The sequence below is a fragment of the Aquarana catesbeiana genome, linkage group LG05, assembly GCF_042186555.1.
Source record: "Aquarana catesbeiana isolate 2022-GZ linkage group LG05, ASM4218655v1, whole genome shotgun sequence".
NCBI lineage: Eukaryota > Metazoa > Chordata > Amphibia > Anura > Ranidae > Aquarana > Aquarana catesbeiana.
Window position 1 is genome coordinate 52138676 of NC_133328.1, and position 25559 is coordinate 52164234.

General features: G+C 42.1%; 1 protein-coding gene across 1 annotated transcript in view; it reads left to right on the forward strand.

The window, feature by feature from the left end:
* The window catches only part of MALRD1 (MAM and LDL receptor class A domain containing 1), a 737846-nt gene that overhangs the window by 277089 nt on the left and 435198 nt on the right, over positions 1-25559 (forward strand). The window contains exons 19-20 of the mRNA XM_073629748.1: positions 7772-7859; positions 24978-25154. Of these exons, the coding sequence (XP_073485849.1) occupies positions 7772-7859; positions 24978-25154 (265 nt within the window). The remainder of the gene's footprint in view (positions 1-7771; positions 7860-24977; positions 25155-25559) is intronic.

Genomic DNA, 25559 nt, shown 5'->3' on the forward strand with positions numbered 1-25559 from the left:
ACATGCAAGTTTGGTTGAAGATGGTAATTTGTTAAATGGCGGTCAACACATTTCTACATCTAAAAATCCAATTACAAAGATTTACTGAAACTCATTGAAAAGAATAGATGGGAAATTGACCTGGCTGCTAAATTCTGAGGCTGATTCGGTATAGCAGAACCCTTGAGATCAGCTGGGTGAGGCTGTCTTATGTAAGTTTCTTTCCTGCGCTAAGGCAGTTTTGGCTGGCATCCTCAAAATACTAGCATGCGTGCTCCAGGCCATTGTCTGCTAGAAAAAGATAAAAAGTATTTTATTTATGTAACTGCCAGGATCACAAAGAATGTATGTTTGCATTATTTACAACACAGTCGTGTTATTACTGCATTGCAATCAATTATTTAAATGTCGGATGTAGATGGTTTAAGGCAGAGCAGGTGCAGCTCTGGCACAACTTGACAAGCGAAAGGCAGTTGGCACCACAAGTATAGACATCAGAGCAAAACGAAGAAATTATAAGGGAAGTATGTTTTCTTGATGTTATAATTGCGTGAACTTTCCCGATAGCAATGCAGAGGAGCACACATCTGATGAAATGGCTTGATATTATTTTTTAAAGGAGGAGATATTTAAAGCCACTGAAAATGAATGTTGTGTTTCCCTATGATGACCAAGCCTATATTAAGAAGCAATCGAGATGGACTAATGCAGGAATTCAAATATTCCGTGTTAAAGTGCATGTCCAATCAAATTTTTTTTTTTTAACTGGGGAAGGATAAGCACCTCTGTTGGGTTTTATTGCTATACAGATTTCCCTTCACTTACTGTCCCTAGTGATAACAGTTCCATCAGACAGAAAGCAGCAGAAAATCTGCTATAGAGGCACATACAGCAATAAAAAAGCAGGCAGGGGTTCTAGCCTTTCCCTATTCTACTGAAGGGCTACCCCCTGTAGGAGTCGTTGAGTATACCAGGTACTTTCCCACAAAAATGCAGAGGCAGCAAGACACAAAGCAACAGTCCATTCATTCTGGCTCAGAAATCAGTCTGCAACAGGGGCCTGAAAACTGTGGCCCTTTGCTTGCCTTTATCTGGCCCTTGGGGCACTATTCCTCTCACTGACACCAACAATGTGGTACTATTCCTGCCACTGACACCAATGATGTAACTGTTTATACTCCCACTGACCACCAAGCCTATGGCATTGTTTCTCTCACCGATGCCAAGGCATTTTCTACTCCCACTGGCAATAGTCCGGCCCGCCTTAAAGTTTGAAGGACAGTAAACTAGCCCTTTGTTTCAAAAGTTTGGAGACCCCTGGTCTAGGGGATGTCTTTTTGTAATTTATCGCTGAATACATTTAGAGAGGGTGCAGGGTGGTATGGGATACTTTAAAATTGTTAACAGTAACAAGAAGACACACTTCCTAAGCTTCTCTCAACAGTCTCTATGCCAAAAGCAAAAGGAGAAATTGACCAGAATTGAGACTTTGTAGGAACTGGACTTTCTCAATTAGAGCTGTCATTGGCACTTTCATCCACAAGCAACAGCATACAGTCACTAGGATCTTGAGCTCGGTTCAGAGTACTCACAATGTCAGAGGAGCACCGGATGCCTCCTTGCAGTATCCACCAGACACTTTCCAGTGAGGGAGAGGTTAATGCTCACAATTCCCCAGGACAGCTGAGCTCCTTACAACTTCCACCCGGCACTCTTCATTGAGTTCTCCCAAACAGATCCTAGCTCAGCAAAGATTTTGGAAGTAGGCACCCCAGCTACGCCACAACTGGGACCTTGAGGATCATGCAGCAAATTCCAGCAATCTGCCCAGAGGATCCCGCAGGCTGGGGACTTCTCCTCCAGAACAAGACAAACTGCTCCAACCTTTAAACTATTTATGTGCTCTTTAGCCCACCTACCCAGGGATTGGCTAAGGTTCCACAAATAATCAGACTGCTCATTTAACTTGGTCCACTCCTATGTTTTAAAACCTTCCAGAAGACAGGGAGAGGCAATCAAACGCGCAACCTGTAAGACCAGTGGTGGCTGGTGAAGTTTTAGGAATTCACCCACTCCATCCCCTGTATTCCACTTGCTTCCACCCATAGTGTCAGGAGTATACAGCTCAGCATCACAGGACACAGTATACAGCACCAGAATCACAGGACAGTATACAGCCTCAGAATCACAGGACAGAGTACATAGCTCAGCCTTACAGATCAGGGTATATAGCTCAGCATTACATATGGGGTAGATAGCTCAGCATTACAGATAGGGGTATATATAACAGAGCATTACAGATAGGTGTATATAGCCCAGCATTACAGATCGGTATATATAGTCCAGCATTACACAATGGTATATATAGACCACCCCCCTCCCCTCAGCAGGGCTTGCTCCACTGACAGCACCCGCACACCCTGCCCCCCCAGTGTGATGTCCGCCTCTGGGCTCGTTCCACTGACAGCAGTCGCCCCCCCCGTGCGCGAGGTCCGGCTCTGGGCTCGTTCCACTGACATCACTCCCCAAACCCCCGCGCTTGGCCAATAGGGAAACAGGTCTCACCGACCTGCCTCCTGATTGGCGGGGAGGCACTGTAGTGTGAAAATAGCGAGAATTAATTTGCTATGGTCACACAATTGGGTGGGATCAGAGAGCACTCTCTGCGCCCTCATCCCACCCTATTTTGAAGCCTATTAGAGCCTCTGGCTCTAATCAGGTGCTTAAAAAATACACCCCCCGCCATAGGAATCCATGTGTCCGGCATCCTGAAAGGGGCCGGGCGCATGGATAGGGAGGCAGTGGCAGGGATAGGGGGGCAGCGCCCATGCGCTCGCAATGCACGGCCTGCCACTGTGTAAGACACAGATCAGCCCACAGCAATAAACAATTGCTGAAATAACTAAATTTACCTAACTAGGAGGTTGCTACACTACGATTTTACTAATCTTTATTCTCACTTCCCATCTGTTGAAATCATTGTCATAGTAAGGGAATGGTAATCTCTCTAATGGTGCACCAGATAACAGTAATCCCAACAGGGGTTTTAACCTTTATGTACTATATATTAAGTTAAAAAATGTTTTGGTTGGACATACACATTTAAATAATCAAAATTGTACAGGATTGTTGTTGAAGTGCATATATTTTCCCTTGCTTTTAGCTTTACTTAGCTTATCTAAGAATGATAGTCTTAGGATTTCATTGTGACCTGAGAAAAGTGTGTGCGCCGCTCAGACTCAGTAGGGAGGGGATATGTAGACTGTGCATCCGCAGATGCTGCTAGAGTGCTGACAGGGGATGGAGCCCGTCCTGGCTCCTGTAAAGGTTCAAGAAAGGAAGGGTGACCCCTGGAAGTCGCACATCTATGGTGTCCTGCTGCAATGAATAGAGTGGCGACCTCAGCCTGGACTCCGAGCAGACCACGCCCCCAATGCATTTTACTCCGTCCCCCAGAGCTTAGTCATGGGGATCCCACTCCATTGGCTGAGGTTGCCAGTCCATTAATTGCAGCAGGACACCATAGAGGTACGACTTCCAGGGGTCACCCTTCCTTTCTTGAATCTTAGGATTTCGTGTCCCAAAGTGAGGCAGCTCTGAATTGGGACCAAACTCAAACCTATCAAACCTATTGGCGAACTGATGAACAAAATGTGGTGTTCATTGCCTGCCGAACCAAACCTCAACTGCAGCAGTATTGCTACTGCTGCAAAGTGTGACAGCTTCATGCTCAGGCGGGTTTTTAGGGAGTTGAGTTGGCATGTATTTTGGGAGTCCCAATGCAGTTTTTTTTTTAATACTAAGAAAAAGAAGCTGGGCGGTACATGTAATTTCATGGCAAATTGAATGCCTTTTTTTATCATTGTAAATGACAAGTTTGCTGTAGTACGCTGCATGCATGATACAGGTGCGCCACTTCAAAGACAGGTTTGGGGCACCCCCCAAGCATGTTATTTAATTGGGCATTTTTAGTGTTTTATTTTAGGCATTATTAGAATTCCTGCTACCAGGTATGTAAAAAAAACAAATCAGTTCAAATTAGTACATGTCAACCAGGGCAATACCCAACCTCCATACAATTTGTTGGAAAATCCATTGCTTATTAGCCTTGAAAATGGCCACAGCTGATTTTAAAGATTTGTTTCCTAATGGTTTCATTGGATTTCAGATTATTGTTCAGAACTTCAGCGTAGTTCGGCAAACTGAACCAAGGTTTGTTCATCTCATCCCTACGCTTCAACCTAATTGCCAAAAGATGGCATTATAGGCAAGACAGGAGGATGCCAGCCAGACCGATTGTAAAGTCCTAGTAAGAATGTCCACAAATAAAAGATGCTAAAGTCCATTGATAAAATTATGTTTTATTTTCTTACTTGGACTTGGTCTGGCATTCTCTTTGTTCCTGTACTGTAACTTGAAATGAGAGTCAGAGGTGATCTTCCTCTGAGATTAGGCCCCCTGGTGCTCTACCTGTGGCCCAAGGGCCATATGCAACCCTTTGATGCTTGTAGTGTGGCGTTTGGAATCCAGCAGTATATAGATTTGTAAAGGGGTAATAGAAGTGATCTCTACTAGCCTCATGTAACCTTTCCCACTGTCTTCTGCAGCATGTTTCCAACCTCCAACCAAATGCATACCTCCCAACTTTTTTTAGATGGGAATTACCAAACGTTGTAGGCATAGGACACACCCCCTGCCACTCCCCCTTAACCATTTACAGACCGGAAGATTTTCCTGCTTAATGACCAGGCTATTTTTTTGCGATACAGCACTGTGTCGCTTTAACTGACAATTGCGTGGTCGTGCGATGCTGTACCCAAACAACATTTTTTCCCACAAATAGAGCTTTCTTTTTGGTGGTATTTGATCACCTCTGCGGTTTTTATTTTTTGCGCTATAAACAAAAAAAGAGCGACTATTTTGGAAGAAAAACTATATTTTTTACTTTTTGCTATAATAAATATCCCCAAAATGTTTTTAAAACACAAATTTCTTCATCAGTTTAGGCCAATATACATTCTTTTACATATTTTTGGTAAAAAAAAATCACAATAAGTTTATATTGATTGGTTTGGGCAAAAGTTATAGCGTCTACAAAATAGGAGATAGTTTATGGCATTTTTATAATTATTATTTTTTTTTTACTAGTAATGGCAGTTATCTGCGATTTTTAGTGGTACTGCGACATTGCGGCGGACAGATCGAACACTTTTGACACATTTTTGGGACCATTTACATTTATACAGCGATCAGTGCTATAAAAATGCACTGATTACTGTGTAAATGTCACTGGTAGGGAAGGAGTTAACACTAGGGGGTGATCAAGGTGTTAAATGTGTTCCCTCATGAGTGTTTCTTACTGTGGGGGGATGGGACTGACTGGAGGAGGAGACATATAGCTGTTTCTACTTACTAGGAACAAATGTTTACTCACACAAATCCCCTTTCTGGCTCTCGTGCCCATGATTGTGCCACCCACGGGCACCGCTCCCCCCCACCGCGCAGGGGGCGCGCGCCTCGGGCAGCTCTTAAAGGGGTAAACGTACCCATACTTTGTTTTGCAGGAACGTGACACTTTGCCGACGAACATCGTCGTGAGCCAGTCGGCAAATGGTTAAAGAATTATAAAAAAAAAAATTATTAGTTAAACCCGCAAGTGCTTTTTTTTACCACTACTATTCCTTTATATAGGCTTTTAAAATGTAAACATGCAGCAATTTAGAAATTTGATGACATGTATAGCACTGGGAAAAATTTTTTGAAAGATAAAAAGTGCCTTTTTTATACAACCAGGGTTTTTTCGGCCGGAACTTGCCACCTCTGGCAATAGCCCTTTACCCGCTGCTCACTGCTGTCACTTCCACACACAGAAGCCCAGTTTCTGTGTGTACAGGTGACAATGCCCCCTACTGGCGGTGAGAGAGGGAGCGGGCAGGGGATGTGTACGGCAGCTCCTTCTAAAGCCTGTATGAGCAGGCAGCACACACTCTGTAAATGTTGCAGCCCCTCTCTTTGGGTGAGGATTTGTTGAGAAAAATCAGGTCTGTACTGAAAAGGGGAAGAGTTCTGAACTGGGGGGTGGTATTGGGGTAAACTGGCTTGTGAAGCATGTACTACCTAACTCTGCACCTTGTGCATAGCAAACTCTTGAGCCTTGTGCCCTGTACATAGCGAACTTCTGAAACCCTGCCCCTCGTACATAGCACACTCCTGAATGCTGCACCCCGTACGTACCACACTTCTAAGCCCTGCACCCTGTATTTAGCACCCGTATACGTAACACAGTTCTGAGACCTGCAATCTGTACATAGCACAATCCTGAGCCCTACACCCTGTATGTACTGCACTCCTGAGTCCTGTACGCTGTTTGTGGTGCACTTCTAAGCCCTGCACCCAATACGTAGCACACTCCCGAGCCCTACACCTTGTACGTAGCACACTCCTGAGCCCTACACCCTGTACGTAGCACACTCTCGAGCCCTACACCCTGTACGTAGCACACTCCCGAGTCCTACACCCTGTACGTAGCACACTCCTGAGTCCTACACCCTGTACGTAGCACACTCCCGAGCCCTACACCCTGTACATAGCCCACTCCTGAGTCCTGCACCCTGTACGTAGCGCACTCCCGAGCCCTACACCCTGTACGTAGCGCACTCCCGAGCCCTACATCCTGTACGTAGCGCACTCCTGAGTCCTACACCCTGTACGTAGCACACTCCCGAGCCCTACACCCTGTACGTAGCGCACTCCTGAGTCCTACACCCTGTACGTAGCACACTCCCGAGCCCTACACCCTGTATGTAGCGCACTCCTGAGTCCTACACCCTGTACGTGTAGAGCACACCTGAGTCCTACACCCTGTACGTAGCACACTCCTGAGCCCTACACCCTGTACGTAGCGCACTCCTGAGTCCTACACCCTGTACGTAGCACACTCCCGAGCCCTACACCCTGTACGTAGTGCACTCCTGAGTCCTACACCCTGTACGTAGCACACTCCTGAGCCCTACACCCTGTACACAGAGCATTCCTAAGTTCTGTGCCCTGTACATAGTGCACTCCTGATTTCCTGCACCTATTGTCTGATAAAAAAAAGCCCTGTATACAACTATATAGATCAGACCAAAATGAGGGACAAATGAGGAGGAAAAAGAGACTTTATTCCAAATCGGGGACAGTCCCTCAAAATTAGGGACAGTTGGGAGCTATACAAACGTGTAGCATGTCCCCACTGTCTGACCACGATTTATTCATGTCATTTTGCAGTCTCTGTCAGCTCTCTCTAGCTTTACTAAACATTATGTGCAGCCCCTTGATGATATCAGTAACAGTGGTTGAGGCCTTTTATATCCCATAAATTGACAACCACTAGATTAGACAGTAACTGCCCTGTCAGATCCCTAATCCCATGCTGACAACATGCATTGCCTTTTGTTCAACTCCCAAGTGTGCATAAAAGTACCATAATTGTTTACAATTCTCTTAAAGCATATCTAAACCCAGAAACCAAGGAAAAATTCTTATGGTATTATGCAATATAAGCTAGCTTTTTTAGCTCAAACCTCCCCAAGCTTTAGCTAGAAAACGACACACACAGGAGCTAAAATAAAAATGCCTGCCTATTTGGCTGGCATTTAAAAACATAATGATATCATAAGTTTGTTTTTACACACAGGATTGTAGTTGTATAAAAATGATATTGGTATTATCTATTGTGTGGTTGTTTTGTTTAGTTTGTACCTCCAGTCATTTAATCGTGAGACCAATGTGTCTATATGTTATTTTTCAGCTGTTAATCACAGGCATGGTGGGTGATGGATTCACTGGGGACATTGGCATTGATGACCTTTCTTTCTTAAACTGCACGTTGTACAAAGGTAAACTTTTTTGCATAATTTTCTACTTTTATTCATGTATTTTTTTATATTTATATAACAATAACATATTGTATAGTGTTTGGGGAAATTCTTCAAATGGCAAATGATTATCTATTAAAAAAAACAAAACAATTATTGCAGCAATATGCATAGGGGTAAACGTTGAAAACTTTTCATGGGCATATTAATAGAATGTAGGAAATTAGGTTCAATGGCATAACTACAAATCACAGGGTTCCATAACCTTTTTTTTCTGGCATAACCCCTCACCCTGTATTTGGATCAAAAAGTATGTAGCGCACCATGCCAAAAGGTGGAACCCTAAACAGTGAAGATAATGCCACCTGCAGAGAGAGAAAACTACCCTGCAGAGCCTACCATGTGGAAAGACTGTCCAAGAAAGAGAAAGAGAGAAATACATGATATTCTGAAAAAGACTGCTAACTGTTAGTTAAGCTCCCTGATTCTCTTTCCAGCTTGGGTGGACTACTCAGACTTGATCATATTACCTATGATTAGGGATGAGCCGAACACCCCCCTGTTCGGTTCGCACCAGAACATGCGAACAGGAAAAAAGTTCGTTCGAACATGCGAACACCGTTAAAGTCTATGGGACACGAACATGAATAATCAAAAGTGCTAATTTTCAAGGCTTATATGCAAGTTATTGTCATAAAAAGTGTTTGGGGACCTGGGTCCTGCCCCAGGGGACATGGATCAATGCAAAAAAAAGTTTTAAAAACGGCCGTTTTTTCAGGAGCAGTGATTTTAATAATGCTTAAAGTCAAACAATAAAAGTGTAATATCCCTTTAAATTTCGTACCTGGGGGGTGTCTATAGTGTGCCTGTAAAGGGGCGCATGTTTCCTGTGTTTAGAACAGTCTGACAGCAAAATGACATTTTGAAGGAAAAAACTCATTTAAAACTACCCGCGGCTATTGCATTGCCGACAATACACATAGAAGTTCATTGATAAAAACGGCATGGGAATTCCCCAAAGGGGAACCCCGAACCAAAATTAAAAAAAAAAAATGACGTGGGGGTCCCCCTAAATTCCATACCAGGCCCTTCAGGTCTGGTATGGATATTAAGGGGAACCCCGGCCAAAATTTAAAAAAAAAATGACGTGGGGTTCCCCCTAAATTCCATACCAGACCCTTCAGGTCTGGTATGGATTTTAAGGGGAACCCCGCGCCAAAAAAAAAAAAAAAAAACGGCGTGGGGTCCCCCCAAAAATCCATACCAGACCCTTATCCGAGCACGCAACCTGGCAGGCCGCAGGAAAAGAGGGGGGGACGAGAGTGCGGCCCCCCCTCCCTCCTGAACCGTACCAGGCCACATGCCCTCAACATTGGGAGGGTGCTTTGGGGTAGCCCCCCAAAACACCTTGTCCCCATGTTGATGAGGACAAGGGCCTCATCCCCACAACCCTGGCCGGTGGTTGTGGGGGTCTGCGGGCGGGGGGCTTATCGGAATCTGGAAGCCCCCTTTAACAAGGTGACCCCCAGATCCCGGCCCCCCCCCTGTGTGAAATGGTAAGGGGGTACATAAGTACCCCTACCATTTCACGAAAAAAGTGTCAAAAATGTTAAAAATGACAAGAGACAGTTTTTGACAATTCCTTTATTTAAATGCTTCTTCTTTCTTCTATCTTGCTTCATCTTCTGGTTCTTCTGGTTCTTCTGGCTCTTCTGGTTCTTCTGGTTCTTCCTCCGGCGTTCTCGTCCAGCATCTCCTCCGCGGCGTCTTCTGTCTTCTTCTCCTCGGGCCGCTCCGCACCCATGGCATGGGGGGGAGGCTCCCGCTCTTCTCTTCTTCTCTTCTTCTCTTCTTCTTTTCTTCTTTTCTTCTTTTCTTCTCTTCTTCTTCATTTTCTTCTCCGGGCCGCTCCGCAATCCATGCTGGCATGGAGGGAGGCTCCCGCTGTGTGACGGCGCTCCTCGTCTGACAGTTCTTAAATAACAGAGGGGGGCGGGGCCACCCGGTGACCCCGCCCCCCTCTGACGCACGGTGACTTGACGGGACTTCCCTGTGACGTCACAGGGAATGCCACAGGGAAGTCCCGTCAAGTCACCGTGCGTCAGAGGGGGGCGGGGTCACCGGGTGGCCCCGCCCCCCTCCGTTATTTAAGAACTGTCAGACGAGGAGCGCCGTCACACAGCGGGAGCCTCCCTCCATGCCAGCATGGATTGCGGAGCGGCCCGGAGAAGAAAATGAATAGGAAGAAGAGAAGAAGAGAAGAAAAGAAGAAAAGAAGAAAAGAAGAAGAGAAGAAGAGAAGAGCGGGAGCCTCCCCCCCATGCCATGGGTGCGGAGCGGCCCGAGGAGAAGAAGACAGAAGACGCCGCGGAGGAGATGCTGGACGAGAACGCCGGAGGAAGAACCAGAAGAACCAGAAGAGCCAGAAGAACCAGAAGATGAAGCAAGATAGAAGAAAGAAGAAGCATTTAAATAAAGGAATTGTCAAAAACTGTCTCTTGTCATTTTTAACATTTTTGACACTTTTTTCGTGAAATGGTAGGGGTACTTATGTACCCCCTTACCATTTCACACAGGGGGGGGGCCGGGATCTGGGGGTCACCTTGTTAAAGGGGGCTTCCAGATTCCGATAAGCCCCCCGCCCGCAGACCCCCACAATCACCGGCCAGGGTTGTGGGGATGAGGCCCTTGTCCTCATCAACATGGGGACAAGGTGTTTTGGGGGGCTACCCCAAAGCACCCTCCCAATGTTGAGGGCATGTGGCCTGGTACGGTTCAGGAGGGAGGGGGGGCCGCACTCTTGTCCCCCCCTCTTTTCCTGCGGCCTGCCAGGTTGCGTGCTCGGATAAGGGTCTGGTATGGATTTTTGGGGGGACCCCACGCCGTTTTTTTTTTTTTTTTTTGGCGCGGGGTTCCCCTTAAAATCCATACCAGACCTGAAGGGTCTGGTATGGAATTTAGGGGGAACCCCACGTCATTTTTTTTTTTTAATTTTGGCCGGGGTTCCCCTTAATATCCATACCAGACCTGAAGGGCCTGGTATGGAATTTAGGGGGACCCCCACGTCATTTTTTTTTTTTAATTTTGGTTCGGGGTTCCCCTTTGGGGAATTCCCATGCCGTTTTTATCAATGAACTTCTATGTGTATTGTCGGCAATGCAATAGCCGCGGGTAGTTTTAAATGAGTTTTTTCCTTCAAAATGTCATTTTGCTGTCAGACTGTTCTAAACACAGGAAACATGCGCCCCTTTACAGGCACACTATAGACACCCCCCAGGTACGAAATTTAAAGGGATATTACACTTTTATTGATTGACTTTAAGTATTATTAAAATCACTGCTCCTGAAAAAACGGCCGTTTTTAAAACTTTTTTTTGCATTGATCCATGTCCCCTGGGGCAGGACCCAGGTCCCCAAACACTTTTTATGACAATAACTTGCATATTAGCCTTTAAAATTAGCACTTTTGATTTCTCCCATAGACTTTTAAAGGGTGTTCCGCGGCATTCGAATTTGCCGCGAACACCCCAAATTGTTCGCTGTTCGGTGAACTTGCGAACAGCCAATGTTCGAGTCGAACATGAGTTCGACTCGAACTCGAAGCTCATCCCTACCTATGATAGACTTTCAAGAGCTAGATCTCTGAAGTTAGCCTTGGCTGAGAGAAGAAGAAAACCCTTCGATGCTTATCTCTGCAATTTGGTGACATTCCACTTTACCACTGATCAATTCTGCAATAGTGTCAGCTGGAGCTTCCCCATACGATCACTGGGACCCCCAATCCACCACCCAGCCTCTGTTCTTGAGGTAGCAGAAATATTGGTGGTGAGTGGCTGCCTGTACCTATAGTCCCTAGTGCCATTACTGTGTATGGATCTGCTGCCCTCTACTGTCACCTGTTAGTATCACACTGTAATGTAAAAATATGTATGTCACTTCCAAACTCTGGGTTTTTTGGGAAATTATCGTGGAAGAAGGAATTAGAGAGAGAAGGTCCCAGCCACATGTCCTGCCCATGCTACTAATACCAGATCAAAAGAGACTATTATTGCCAGATAACTAGGACTGCGTTCCAGACTGGTTGTGTAATGGCTGGAGGGTCTCCTCATCACCGCAGACCTTATCTTCAGGTCTCCGACACAGAGGAGTTGATTTATTAAAAGGCAAATAGAGTTGCACTCTGCAAGAGCATTTGCTCCAGAGCTTAGTAAATAAAGGAAAGCCCTGCTGACCTCCATCCAATCCAATCATGTGCAAGCAAAAATGCATTTTTTTAAATTTCCCTTGCATGTGATTGGGTATTCTTTGCAAAGTGAGGCTTTACCTCATTTACTAAGCTCTGGAGCAAATGTTCCTGCAGAGTGCAACTTCATTTTGCAAACTGCACAGAGACAGATGTTGCATCATTCTCACTGGCCCCTGCAACGGTACTTTGCTGCAATATTCATCTGGAGATATCACTATAAATAACTATATATACCCAGGTATATGTGCACAATTCCACCAGGACTCCTATTGCACCCTTTGCTGATAATATATGTTTGTACATTGAATGTACCCTGTTATTCATTTTTATTATATAAAGCTTATATTATTTATATACTAGTGTGCATCTATATGCTTATGGTAATGGTATATGCTGGTTGCTGTAGTTCTTCTGCTTCAAATTACTTTGATTAGATTGCTGGCTAATTTCCCAGAAAGGCAATCCCCTCTACTCACAGAGGCCCTGTGTCATGGTCAGGGGTCACGCTCGTAGTTCAGTACCTATAGCAATAGAGAGGCTCCCACCGACCAGCTGGATAAGTGCAGCAGCCGGTCACCCTGGTGGATGACATGGGCTCACCCGAGGTGCGGAGTCTAAACACTAACAAGTGTTCACCAGAACTCCTGATGGCAGAGATGGGTTTAGCTGCATGTTAGTACCAGGTTATGGTCCTCAGGATTGCCCCATCAGGAGGTGAGCAAGCCGGAGTTTTAGTAGCAGATATAGCAGGTAGGGATCAAGCAGAAGTGTATTCAGTAAACAGACCAAAGGTCGGTAACAAGTGGTCGCAGGTTAGGATTAAGCAGAAGTGTAGTCGAGGAACAAGCCAAGAGTTAGTAACAAGTGGTAGCAGAGATAAGGACAGCAGCACGAGTGACAAGAACGAGATATTGGCTGGAGAGAGCATCATAATCTGGCAAACAGGAAGTGCAAAGGCATAGCTTAAAGTGTTAACCCAAAAAAAAAAATGCTGCTTATGTCCCTTTAATGTGCAATTAGCAGCATGGTGCTTTTACTTTTAAATTATTCCTCTGTATCTCCTACAATAGCTGTTTGATAATGCCATGTCCTGACTCCCCCCCCAAGTTCTGACCACGATTACGATGTCTGCTAAGCCAAGAGATCGTAGTCTGTGCGTTTCTACATCTCACACAGCTCTCCTATTCTCCTCTGTGCCTGTCTTCAGCTCCCCCTCCCTCTTCCTGTCAACACGTAGCCTCTCTCCTCTCTGATTGTCTGCTCGGCTCTCATACTTAACCTGAAAAGCTCCTATCCCCTCGTTATTAGGACAAGAAGTTCCCCTGTGTCTGTGTTTTATCATAAATATGCTTATCTGTACAGATAACACATCGGCTCACATGACTCCTCAGCTCTGTCTCTCCTCTCTCCTCTCCTCCCCATCTGACGTCAGTGGCAGTGCTCGCGACCCCCCCCCCCCCGGAACTCTAAGCAGGCAGAGAAGAGGAGAGAAAAGGCAACTGATCGTAAGAAGAAGGTGTGTTATCTATACAGATAAGCATATTTATGACACAACACAGGCACAGGGGAACTTATTGTTCTAATACAGAGGGGGTGGGAGCATTTTGTACAAATGACTTAACAACCACTTTCAATAGGAAGTTCATGGTTCAAGTTTCATGAGAAAAAAAAGCACAAGGCAGGATAGTCCAATGGATCATAGAAGGAGCTGTGCAGCATCTCAGGTGGCTCAGCGAGAAGAGACATTGCCAGACACAACAGAGGTTGCAGGTTCAGACCCAGGTCCTTACACCCTGTCTTCAGTTGAGCCACTTAGCGAATGCTTTGGTTCTCTCATTAACTTACAGGATTAGCGCAATTTCTTGTTTGGGGAAGGACATTTCTTATAACCCCCCAAAAGAGGGGTACAATTGTCATTACACGGTAGGATTCCCAGCTGTCAAGGGAAAATAATTCATGTCTTCTTATCTTATTAAATTGTTACTAAACCCAGGACCCTGCATTCGCTATATCTGGTCTCCCACAGTACACAGAACATGAAAATGCAATAATTTTAGTAAATATAAACTACTAAATACCTTTTCTCATCAGCAGTATATAGCAGTCTTGTGACTTCTATCAGTGTCTGGCCGAGCACTGGTTAAAGCTTGTAGGAGGAGTTTCTCCCCTGAATGTCCTATAAAGGCTGCAGGACCCCTGACCCTCTGTCTGGACAGTGCTGATTGGCCCTGTGAGAAAAAAAAACTCTCTAGCAATACACAACAAACTGAGCATGTGCAGAATGCCCCCAAGGGACTGTGAAAGAAAGGAAGGATCAAACAGCCTTTTTACACAAATGCGGAGGATTAACTCTTAGGTTCCACAGTAAGTATAACAAGCATGCTTTACTGCATATACAGACTGATTTTACTGTTGTGGGTTTAGTAACACTTTATTATCTCCAATCCAATTTCAAGCATTAATACAAAGTCACCTTTTCACAGGCTAGACTGGTAAAATACCCATCAAGTGGAAAGCATCTTGCCAGTAATGACCCATGCATTCCAACTTTGCCAGTGGCTTTAGGCAGACAGATGTTTCCCTAAGAATGATAGCTGTGCTTGATTGGCCTGCGTGAATTGGCTACATATGTATCATAATGCTCACAATTAGATTTTGTAACAAAAAAAATCTCCCTTTACAACGAGGACCTCTAATGGTTGGAAGTGTTGTCGTAATCCACTAGGGAGGCGAAACAATAACCCAGTCAACAGAATAAACTCATAAACTCAATTATGAGTGCTTATAGTCTAATGTCACTCACAGTTTTTAGGATCCAAGAATTGCTACTAAGTCACAAGAGTAAATTTATATATAATTTAGCACACAGAAACATACTTTGATACTAGCATTTCTTGGTGTTCTGAGATATGCCATTCACTGTGTATTTGCTGGTTATAACTCATAATCTGCTATAGTAGAACAATTTCTGCAAAGCTTGTGAAATTGATCTGGGAAGGACTTATCCAGCGCAGATGGCAATTATGGACTTTTTCAAGAAATCTATTACATTCAGCTTTCCTTTTTCTGCAAATATCACTGTCTTATGCAACAAATAAAACCACATCAAGAAAATCAATTTATTCTGCTGGAGGTGCAGAAGGATCCATCATCAAGAAAACTTTTCTATGTCAGGAAAGTCTCAAAAACGGCATAATTCTATCTAATATTGGAAGAGATTGAAAATTCTCTGGGTGAAGCAGTAAGAACATCAAGACAATATTAAAAAGAAGCGCAGCCCTGCTAAAAAATTAGTAATAGAAATGCAGTATAAAAAAAACTAAAAACTTCAACAAAACTTTTTAAAACTATTTTAGCAAACTTTTAGGAGGCAGTGGGCTTTCCTATAACTTTTTAAAATTCATAACAGGCATTTATATAGTGATGACAATTTACACAATGTTTTACATACCGTACGTTCGCATTAGTCCCTTTCCTTAAGGAGCTTACACTCTAAGGCTACATGTACACTAGCCTACCCTGACTGCAGCCATGGGAAAATGCCACGGTTTGCCACGTTTTGCATTTTCCCGTGGCTAGCGGTCAAAACGTTCCTATCCTAAAAATGATTCTTCCGCATTTAGAATAGGGAGGTTTATCCTCACCTAAACGTCGAAGCTCCTAAACTCCGCTAAAAGCCTATGAGGTTGATTTACTAAAGGCAAATAGACTGTGTACTTTGCAAAGCACAGTTGCTCCAGAGCTCAGTAAATGATCAGAAGCTCTGCTGACTTCCATCGTCCAATCATGTGCAAGCAAAAATGCAGTTTATTTTATTTTCCTTGCATATGATTGGATATTCTTTGCAAAGTAAAGATTTACCTAATTTACTAAGCCCTGGAGCAAATGCACTTGTAGAGTGCAACTGCACTTCGTAAAGTTCACAGTCTATTTGCCTTTAGTAAATCAACCCCATAGGCTTTTATGGAGTTGAGTTTAGAAGCTTTGGCTTAAAAACACCAAAAGCTCCTAAACGTAAGTTTAGGAGCTTCCAGGATTTGCCAGTCAGGGCTGGATGTGATCTGACTGATTGGGGGGTACCGTAAAAGAAAAATCTAGAGGCCTACATTCCAAACTAAAAGTGATTCATAATGAACGGCTAATGTAATTTGACAAAGCCAATGAACTAGGTAACGTTGGGGAAATGAAGTACATGGGTTGTGCTGCACAGACATTGCTGTGCTACACACTACAGATAAAGCAGATAAATCTATAGAGGTTGGCCTTCCATGTTTTTCTGTCTCTCCAGCTGCCCCCTCAGACCATCCTACAGAAAAAAAACAAAAAGAAAAAAAAACCTCTTTCTCTGCGGTTGTCACTAAAATGCAGATCTTTGTCAAAGCAGAGTTTAGTGTAAGTGTATTTGAACACCGCAAACAAAAAATGCTGTTTAATTAATTTTTAATATTCAAAGCAAACTAACCAGTCCATCCATGTCTTCATGCTTTATTTTGTTGAAAAATCACTTTGAACCCCCCCCCCCTGCATTTCTGGCCATGTCTATCTTGAGTAAGGGGCGATGATTCATGTAGCATTTACTTTCTGGTATCCATCTTCCCTTAGCTCAGGCATGCAGACAGGAGGGTATTCTTAGCTGAGAAAGCCCCCCCTCCACTCCTCCAGAAAAAAAAATGCCAATGAAGACTCCTGAGATGTTTGCTATCATTTTGGCCTAGGCCTAGAAACCAGAAAGTAACTGAAGAAATGTTAAAAAAAAAAGTTTAAAACAAGTAAATATAATATACCTTCCTGTCTATTCACTAATGCTAGCAATATAAAGATTAAAATAGTTATTGTTGATTGAGAAAGTAAAGTTCCGCTTTATTCATGGGTGAGAGGCCAGTAGGGGTTCAATTAAAACAGCTCTGGTAAAAGTGAACCAGAATTCCCTCCCTACGCAATAAGGCCACGTTCACACCATCCTGCGTGGTGAATGTAGTGTCAATATCCGGCAGGGAGCAGTACAATACACGTTTCAGGTTCACTTTCCTTACTTCCTCTGCTGAGACGTAACAGGAAGTGTTAAAAAAAAACTTTCCAAAGAAAGGAAGATACTCACTTAAACCGTTGTCACTGGAAAAAGTCCAGTAATAGAAAATTCCCCATCTCTTCCTGTTCTTGAGACAACTATACATTTTCGATTTTCCCTCTGATCCTCGGGACAAATAGAGGTGGTGAATCTTCCTGGTAGGGACTGAAATAGCAGTTAAAACTCTGAATCCTTCCATACTGTCTTGGAAATGAATGTATTAACTCCAGGGATAAAACAATAATTCTCCAGCTCTACAAGACTCTGGTGCGGCCTCACCTGGAGTATGCTGTCCAGTACTGGGCACCAGTCCTCAGGAAGGATGTACTGGAAATTGAGCGAGTACAAAGAAGGACAACAGAGCTAATAAAGGGTCTGGAGGATATTAGTTATGAAGAAAGGTTACGAGCACTGAATTTATTCTCTCTGGAGAAGAAACTCTTGAGAGGGGATATGATTTCAATTTACAAATACCGTACTGGTGACCCCACAATAGGGATACAACTTTTTCACGGAAGGGAGTTTAACAAGACTCGTGGTCACTCACTAAAATGAGAAGAAAAAAGGTTTAATCTTAAACTGCGTAGAGGGTTCTTTAATGTAAGAGTGACAAGGATGTGGAATTCCCTTCCACAGGCGGTGGTCTCAGCGGGGAGCATCGATAGATTCAAAAAACTATTAGATAAGCACCTGAACGACCGCAACATACAGGGATATACAATGTAATACTGACATATACTGTATTTATTGGCGTATAACACACATTTTTCACCCTGAAAATCGGGTGCAAATAGCGCATGCGTGTTATATGCCAATACTTCAATTTAAGCTGCCTCGGAGGGGACAGGGAGGGGGCGGGATGAGCGCTAACTGATTACATACAGTGAGAATCTCCTGTTTACTTGGCGGCCTCTGTAATAGAAGTCCTGTCTCCTGGGCCGCCATTGGACCACTGTTTTTTTTAATCATAGGAGATTCTCACTCTATGTAATCTGTCGACACTCGTACCACCCCCCTCCCTTGCCCCTCTAGGCTGCAGATGGACATCAATCAGGCTGCACTGATGGCAATGGTGAGGCTTCTGCATTGATGGCAATGGTGAGGCTGCATTGATGTAGACTCATGAGGCTGCATTGATCGCACTTGTGAGGCTGCAGATGGGCACTGACCCTTATTTTGCTTCAAAGTTCCTTATTTAAAATTTAAGTTTTTTTCCTGAAACTTCCCTCTTAAAATGAATGTGCGTGTTATACGCCGATAAATACAGTAATCACACACATAGGTTGGACTTGATGGACTTGTGTCTTTTTTCAACCTCACCTACTATGTAACTATGTAACCCCTAGGCAAGACAATTGTAGAAGGGGAGGATTTTGGGACTTTATATGAGGCATGGGTAGGTGCCTCCATCCCCTTTTCAGATACATACCAAGGGAAATTGGGACTTTGTATGAAGCAATCGGAATGCAGAGGTGATAATAAAAGGGTTTTCATTGTAACATAGTAAAAAATGAATTGCATATATACATACACAACTGTACTTGCACAAAATGTAGGCATAAATAGGATTACATATATATATCATATGTCATAATAAGTACATAATAGTAATGAAGTTAAATGGATATTACACAATGGCATAGCCTGCAGGTACCAGGTAGCTGGCCCGACACTGCATCTGTGATCGTAATGATGTAAAAGGGTAAATACATAATGGGTGGATTGTACCATCGGATGTAGCTTATAGTTCGACGCCTTTCGTGAATACCTTTCACTCATCAGGAGCAGATACATTATATTACCTGTAGAAGATATAGATAGGGTAAACCAACTCTGTATAGAGGAGGAAAAACATTAAGTAATTTATATTCACCATGTATGTTTAACCAGGCACACTTACCAAAGTAGCAGTGAATACGGCATGTGGTAACCTCCACGAGGTGCATAGGAGGCATGGATCTCGCCGCGGGGGCTGAGGTGGCGTGCATATGGGGTTGCAGCAACAGATGGTGTGGGAAAGTGCATAAGTGCATGGAGGGTGTCCATGTGGCGGGGGAGGTGATGTAGCTCGTCAAATGGGGTATCTGAGAATAAAAAGTATTGGTTATAGCAAAAGATGTGAAAAAAATATATGAAAGATGTTTGAAAATATATGAAAGATGCACGAAATAAAAATTTGTTTAATTTCTGATTCATTCGTTAGGTTAATCATATCATTTAATCATATTTGTTGAGTTAGAATGAAGTTAGAATGATTCTGGAATTTTGAATGTGTTACATATATTTGGATTTGTTTCATATACTCAGATTAATTTCGTATATTCGTTGTTCCGAATCAATATCGTATTTCTAAAGTTATTTTAGAAGATTGGCTATATTAATTTTGTGTTAATTTGAAATTTTGGGAATTTACTAATGCACTCTGTTTGGGTTGGATGGAGGTGGATCCATCAGAATCTCCAAATCATAACATAACAAATGGAATGAAATTAACCCATTTATGCCTGAGGTTGAGGTTTTTTTGATTTGTGCGTAAAATTCATATGTTACCTAGAGCAGTAGGATATAAATAACTCCCACATCACTACTGTTCCAATATTGGAACATGAGGCATTAATGGGTTAATTTTGCATTCATTCCTTATTTTATGATTCGGAGATTCTGATGGATCTACCTCCATCCAACTCAAACACATATAACAATTGGAGGAAATGTTATCTGCTTTCATAGGTCAACAGCTCAAAAATATATGGAAACAATGTTTCCTCCTTGACGAGATGGGACTTTAAAGGCACAGAGACTAAAACAAAAGTTGTATAAAAGTTATAAACTTTAATTGTATCAAAATGTACATAGAGTAGTAAACATATAAAGAAAAATACTAAAGTAAAAAGCTGACTTGCAGAGAGTAAGGTATAAATTACCTCACCATATCAAGCATGATATGACAGCAATATTAATAGGTTTACATAAAAAAGACATTGACAAATCCAACGCGTTTCGGAGTAGTCTTAACTCCTTCCTCAGGGAAAATCCTTTTTGCAATCAATGTAAGTATAACCCAAACACACACCATCTTATTTCACTTTCATACCTTACTGTTTTTATTGCAAGATGTTTAAATTTCATATGTAGTGCATTTTTTATAATAATGAAAAACATCAATGCAACATAAAAACAAATTGAATCTGAATCAATTTGGATCACTCGTTATGTCATTATGTTAGTTCAGATGCTTCAAACATTGAAAGGTCCAAACTATCGCCTGAATTAAATGAATGAATACAAATGAATTTGTCGTTTCATTATAATTTATTTAGGATTTGTTGAAATTTGCTACTATCCTGATTCATCCTAATCTCCGAATAACAAAAATGTTGTCCGAATTTCAATAAGTGATGAAACGAATCGCACATGTCTTCAATACACAGATTGAAATTTTGATCCGTCAATGGCTAGCCTTATGCCCTGTACACACAATCAGACATTGAACGGACATTCCGACAACAAAATCCATCGGATTTTTTCCGACAGATGTTGGCTCAAACTTGTCTTGCATACACACGGTCACACAAAATTGTCGGAAAATCCGATCGTTCAGAACGCGGTGACGTAAAACACGTACGTCGGGTCTATAAAAGGGGCAGTAGCCAATAGCTTTCATCTCTTAATTTATTCTGAGCATGCATGGCACTTTGTGCGTCGGATTTGTCTACACACGATCGGAATTTAAAGTATCGGATTTTGTTGTCGAAAAAATGTTATATCCTGCTCTCAAACTTTGTGTGTCGGAAATTCCGATGGAGCCCACACATGATTGGAATTTCCGACAACACAATCCGATCGCACTTTCTCCGTCGGAAAACATTACAGTAGTTAGAGGGACACACAGGAGTAAAGATTTTTTTGCTTTGTGCTTCAGCTTTAATGAACATCACCATAGTAAATACAGACTTAGCTATGAATAGGATGAGTTTTGGCTGACTGTTTATATGTTCTCTGTGCTATAAACAGCTTTTTCCTGATATTGTCTGTATCTGACCTTTTATCACCTTGTGTTATGTGTAATATACCGAAAGAGAATTGGATGTGTAATGGGAACGCCTGAAATCCACTACTGCACTGGCTCTAACGGGTCACATCCTTGGTAACCTTTTCATCCATCCAGAGATTACCGCAGAAGTAACATGACCCCAGAACAAGCACCATGGCTTATAAGTTTCTCTGTTCACCTGATATATTTTACATTTTATTTACTTTAGATTCAAGTCAACTGACATCCTGCTGACTTATTGGTATTATAATGGACGAAGTAAATATAAACCTAAATTGATGACATTTAATTTGATTAGGCACTGTGTGTCATTTAACTGTCTTTTTTTTAAAATAATATAATAAGTTTTCCATATATATATATATATATATATATATATATATATATATATATATATATATATATATATATATATATATATATATGGTGCATGTAAACAGGAAGTAAATTAAAAAAAGGCAGCACTGAGATGCACAAAGTTTAAAAAAAAAAAAAAAAAAAATATATATATATATATATATATATATATATATATATATATATTTATATATATATTTTTTTTAATCTTTGTGCATCTCAGTGCTGCCTTTTTTTATTTACTTCCTGTTTACATGCACCCTCTCCAGTGTCAGCTGACAGGGTATTAACACAAGAGCAAATCTGGGAAACAATTGTCACCCCATATTTGGAAGTGCTTGAACAAGGATTTTCATGGCGGGATCACCAGCTATTTTTAGAAAATCTGCAGATTTACCCACTTATGGACCGCTTTCCGATAAGAGTGGTCTCTGCAGAGGATTTACCGCTAGATCACTTTTATCCGCGGTGGGAGAGGCCCCCGCCACGTTCCGGTGCCCTCCGCTGCTTACTGGAAGCTGTTGGCAGCGGCTGAGGCAATCGGATCATCTCCTTTGCTGGGTGTGGAGATGAGTGAGGGGAAGATGGCCCCCACCCGTCTCCATATCATTGCAGGGTGGAAGCAACATCAAAATGTCACTTCTACCCATAGCACCTAAAGGGCCATTTTTATTTTTTTTATTGCATTTTAGTGTAAATATGAGATCTGAGGTCTTTTTGACCCCAGATCTCATGTTTAAGAGGTCCTGTCATGCTTTTTTCTATTACAAGGGATGTTTACATTCCTTGTAATAGGAATAAAAGTGACACAATTTTTTTTTAAAAAAAGGAACAGTGTAAAAATAAATTATAAATAGTAAATAAATAAGAAAAAAAAAATGTAAACGCGCCCTGTCCCGCCGAGCTCGCGCGCAGAAGTGAACGCATACGCGAGTAGCGCCCGCATATGAAAATGGTGTTTAAACCACACATGTGAGGTATCGCCGCGATCGGTAGAGCGAGAGCAATAATTCTAGCCCTAGACCTCCTCTGTAACTCAAAACGTGCAACCTGTAGAATTTTTTAAACGTTGCTTATGGAGATTTTTAAGGGTAAAAGTTAGTCGCCATTCCACGAGTGGGCGCAATTTTTAAGCGCGACATGTTGGGTATCAATTTACTCGGCGAAACATTATCTTTCACAATATAAAAACAATTTGGCTAACTTTACTGTTGTCTTATTTTTTAATTCAAAAAAGTGTATTTTTTCCAAAACAAGTGCGCTTGTAAGACCGCTGCGCAAATATGGTGTGACAGAAAGTATTGCAATGACCGCCATTTTAATTCTCTAGGGTATTAGAAAAAAAATGTATAATGTTTGGGGGTTCTAAGTAATTTTCTAGCAAAAAAAAAAAACAACATCACAAAAAGAGGCTGGGTCCTTAAGTGGTTAAAAAGACTGAAAACTACTTTTTTAAGTTACTATAAACTGGTAAAGTTTTCATGAGATTTTACTGGTTGGGTTTAGATTTACTTTGATAAATTGTGTTAGGAACCTCGCGCTAAGAATTTAAAAGTGCTAAATTAGGTAATTTTGTGTTGGAGCTGCTCCCCTGAAAAGTGCAGTTGCTGACTTTTGAATGTTAGGGTGATAAGTGATAGGGGCCGCTAGAGAACTGGAATCCTCATATATATATATTTTTTTTGTTACATGTTTTTGATATCAACTTGAGGATTCCAGTTCTCTATCGCCCCCTATTACTTATCACCCTAACGTTAGATTTTCTTTTAACCACTTAAGGACTGGAAGATTTCCCCCCTTAATGACCAGGCGATACAGCACTGTGTCACTTTGACTGACAATTGTGCGGTCATGCGACGCTGTACCCAAACAAAATTGACAACCTTTTTTTCCTCACAAATAGAGCTTTCTTTTGGTGGTATTTGATCACCTCTGCGGTTTTTATTTTTTGTGCTATAAACGAAAAAAGAGCGACAATTTAAAAAGAAAAAAACAATATTTTTTACTTTTTGCTATAATAAATATCCAAAAAATAAAATTTTAAAAAACAAATTTCTTCATCAGTTTAGGCCAATAAGTATTTTTGGTAAAAAAAAATTGCAATAAGCGTATATTGATTGGTTTGCGCAAAAGTTATAGCGTCTACAAAATAGTGGATAGATTTATGGTATTTTTATTTATTTCTTTTTTTTACTAGTAATGGCGGCGATCAGTGATTTTTAGCAGGACTGTGACATTGTGGTGGACAGATCGGAAACCTAACTGACATTTTTGACACTTTTTTGGGAACCAGTGACATTATTACAGTAATCAGTGCTAAAAATATGCACTGTTATTGTACCAATGACACTGGCAGGAAAGGGGTTAACATCAGGGGCGATCAAGGGGTTAAATGTGTTCCCTGGGTGTGTTTACTAATTGTATGGGGGACTGTATATGACTGGGGAAACACACAGATCCGTCTTCCTGCATAGCGGAAAGACAGGATCTGTGTGATCTCCCCTGTCAAAACGGACATTTGCCTTGTTTACACAGACAGATCCCCGTTCGGTCACTGCGGGGAATGATCGCGGGTGGCCGGCGAACATTGAGTCTGCCCCACCTGCTGATTGGTTCCCCTGCTGGCTGGTGGGCTCGAGCACCTCCGGTGGCGTGTGCGTGACCACAAATCGTGTGTTCGAGTCAACGTACAAAAACGACAATTTGCGGGATCGATCCACATTGCCTCAGTACAACTGCGGCGGCTGGTCCTTAAGCAGTTAAAGTAGAACTGAGGGCAAAACTTTTTTTTATTAGGTATTGATTAATTAATTAATTTAGTTTTTTTTTGCCATTTTTGCGCCTTTAGAGAGATTTCCTTACGCTTCTTATCTTTATAGCCACAGCAAATCAAAGGAAGTCCCTGAATATTTCTCCTCTTTTCTTGTTCTGGTGACCACTCAAAATTTGGGATTTTCTATTACTTTCAGAGACATCAGTGACCAGGACTTATAGAGAGGGCTCATCTACATAATGGTTATACAGGCACCTGAAGAACCCGATAGATATTGTAATCCTTCTTCAGTCTATCAAAAACTGAAAAAAAAAAAAAGTTTGCGTACAGTTTTACTTTAGGTAGTTGGGGCCCAGGCTATTCGATTGATAAAAGGAAAGTGGTAATTTTTCAGCATAGTAACATAGATTTCCATGCGTATAAAATCTGGAGAGACAATGGAGCTCAGCAGCCAGCAGAACCACCAAATATTTAAATATCAAATTCAGAAAATATCTAGGACATTTAACTGATATGTGATTAGTGTCTATAGATTATAATACTTTACAATCTTTATTGCTTTTTGTTCTGCCTTAGGCATTTACAATCTATCTTGTTTTAGTAAATCTTACAGAATGTGAATGCACTTTTTGTGTCTGCAGGCATTTTGCCCACATGGGCCCCAGCTCCTCTGGAAACCCCTACTGTGGCAACCCTTCCTGCAAACAACTGCACAGCCTATGAACATGTCTGTAGGTCAAGCGGGCATTGCATACCCACCTCAAAGCTGTGTGACTTTAGGGAGGACTGTCTAGATGGCTCTGATGAAGCAAACTGTGGTATGTAAATAACACTAATGTGAACGAATCGCATTATTTCTGATCTTAGAAGGGAATTTGGTCACAGCCTCCTGTTTCCCTATAAAGAGTATACAGTAAAACCTTGGTTTGAGAGTAACTTGGTTTAAGAGCGTTTTGCAAGATAAGCTAAATTTTTAAATACACATATAGATATACAAGCAATGTCTTGATATACAAGTAGCATCATGTCACAACTGAGTATAAAAGAGAAGAGAGGCGCCTCTAAGTGTAGCAATATGGTTACATTTAATGAAGGTACAACATTTAGCAGCATATTGCTACACTTAGAGGTGCCTCTCTTCTCTTTTATACTCTGTAGCTCCTGCTGGATTTTGCTTCTAATCCCCTTGTGGAGGCTTCCATTTGTGGATGGACATTTTATGG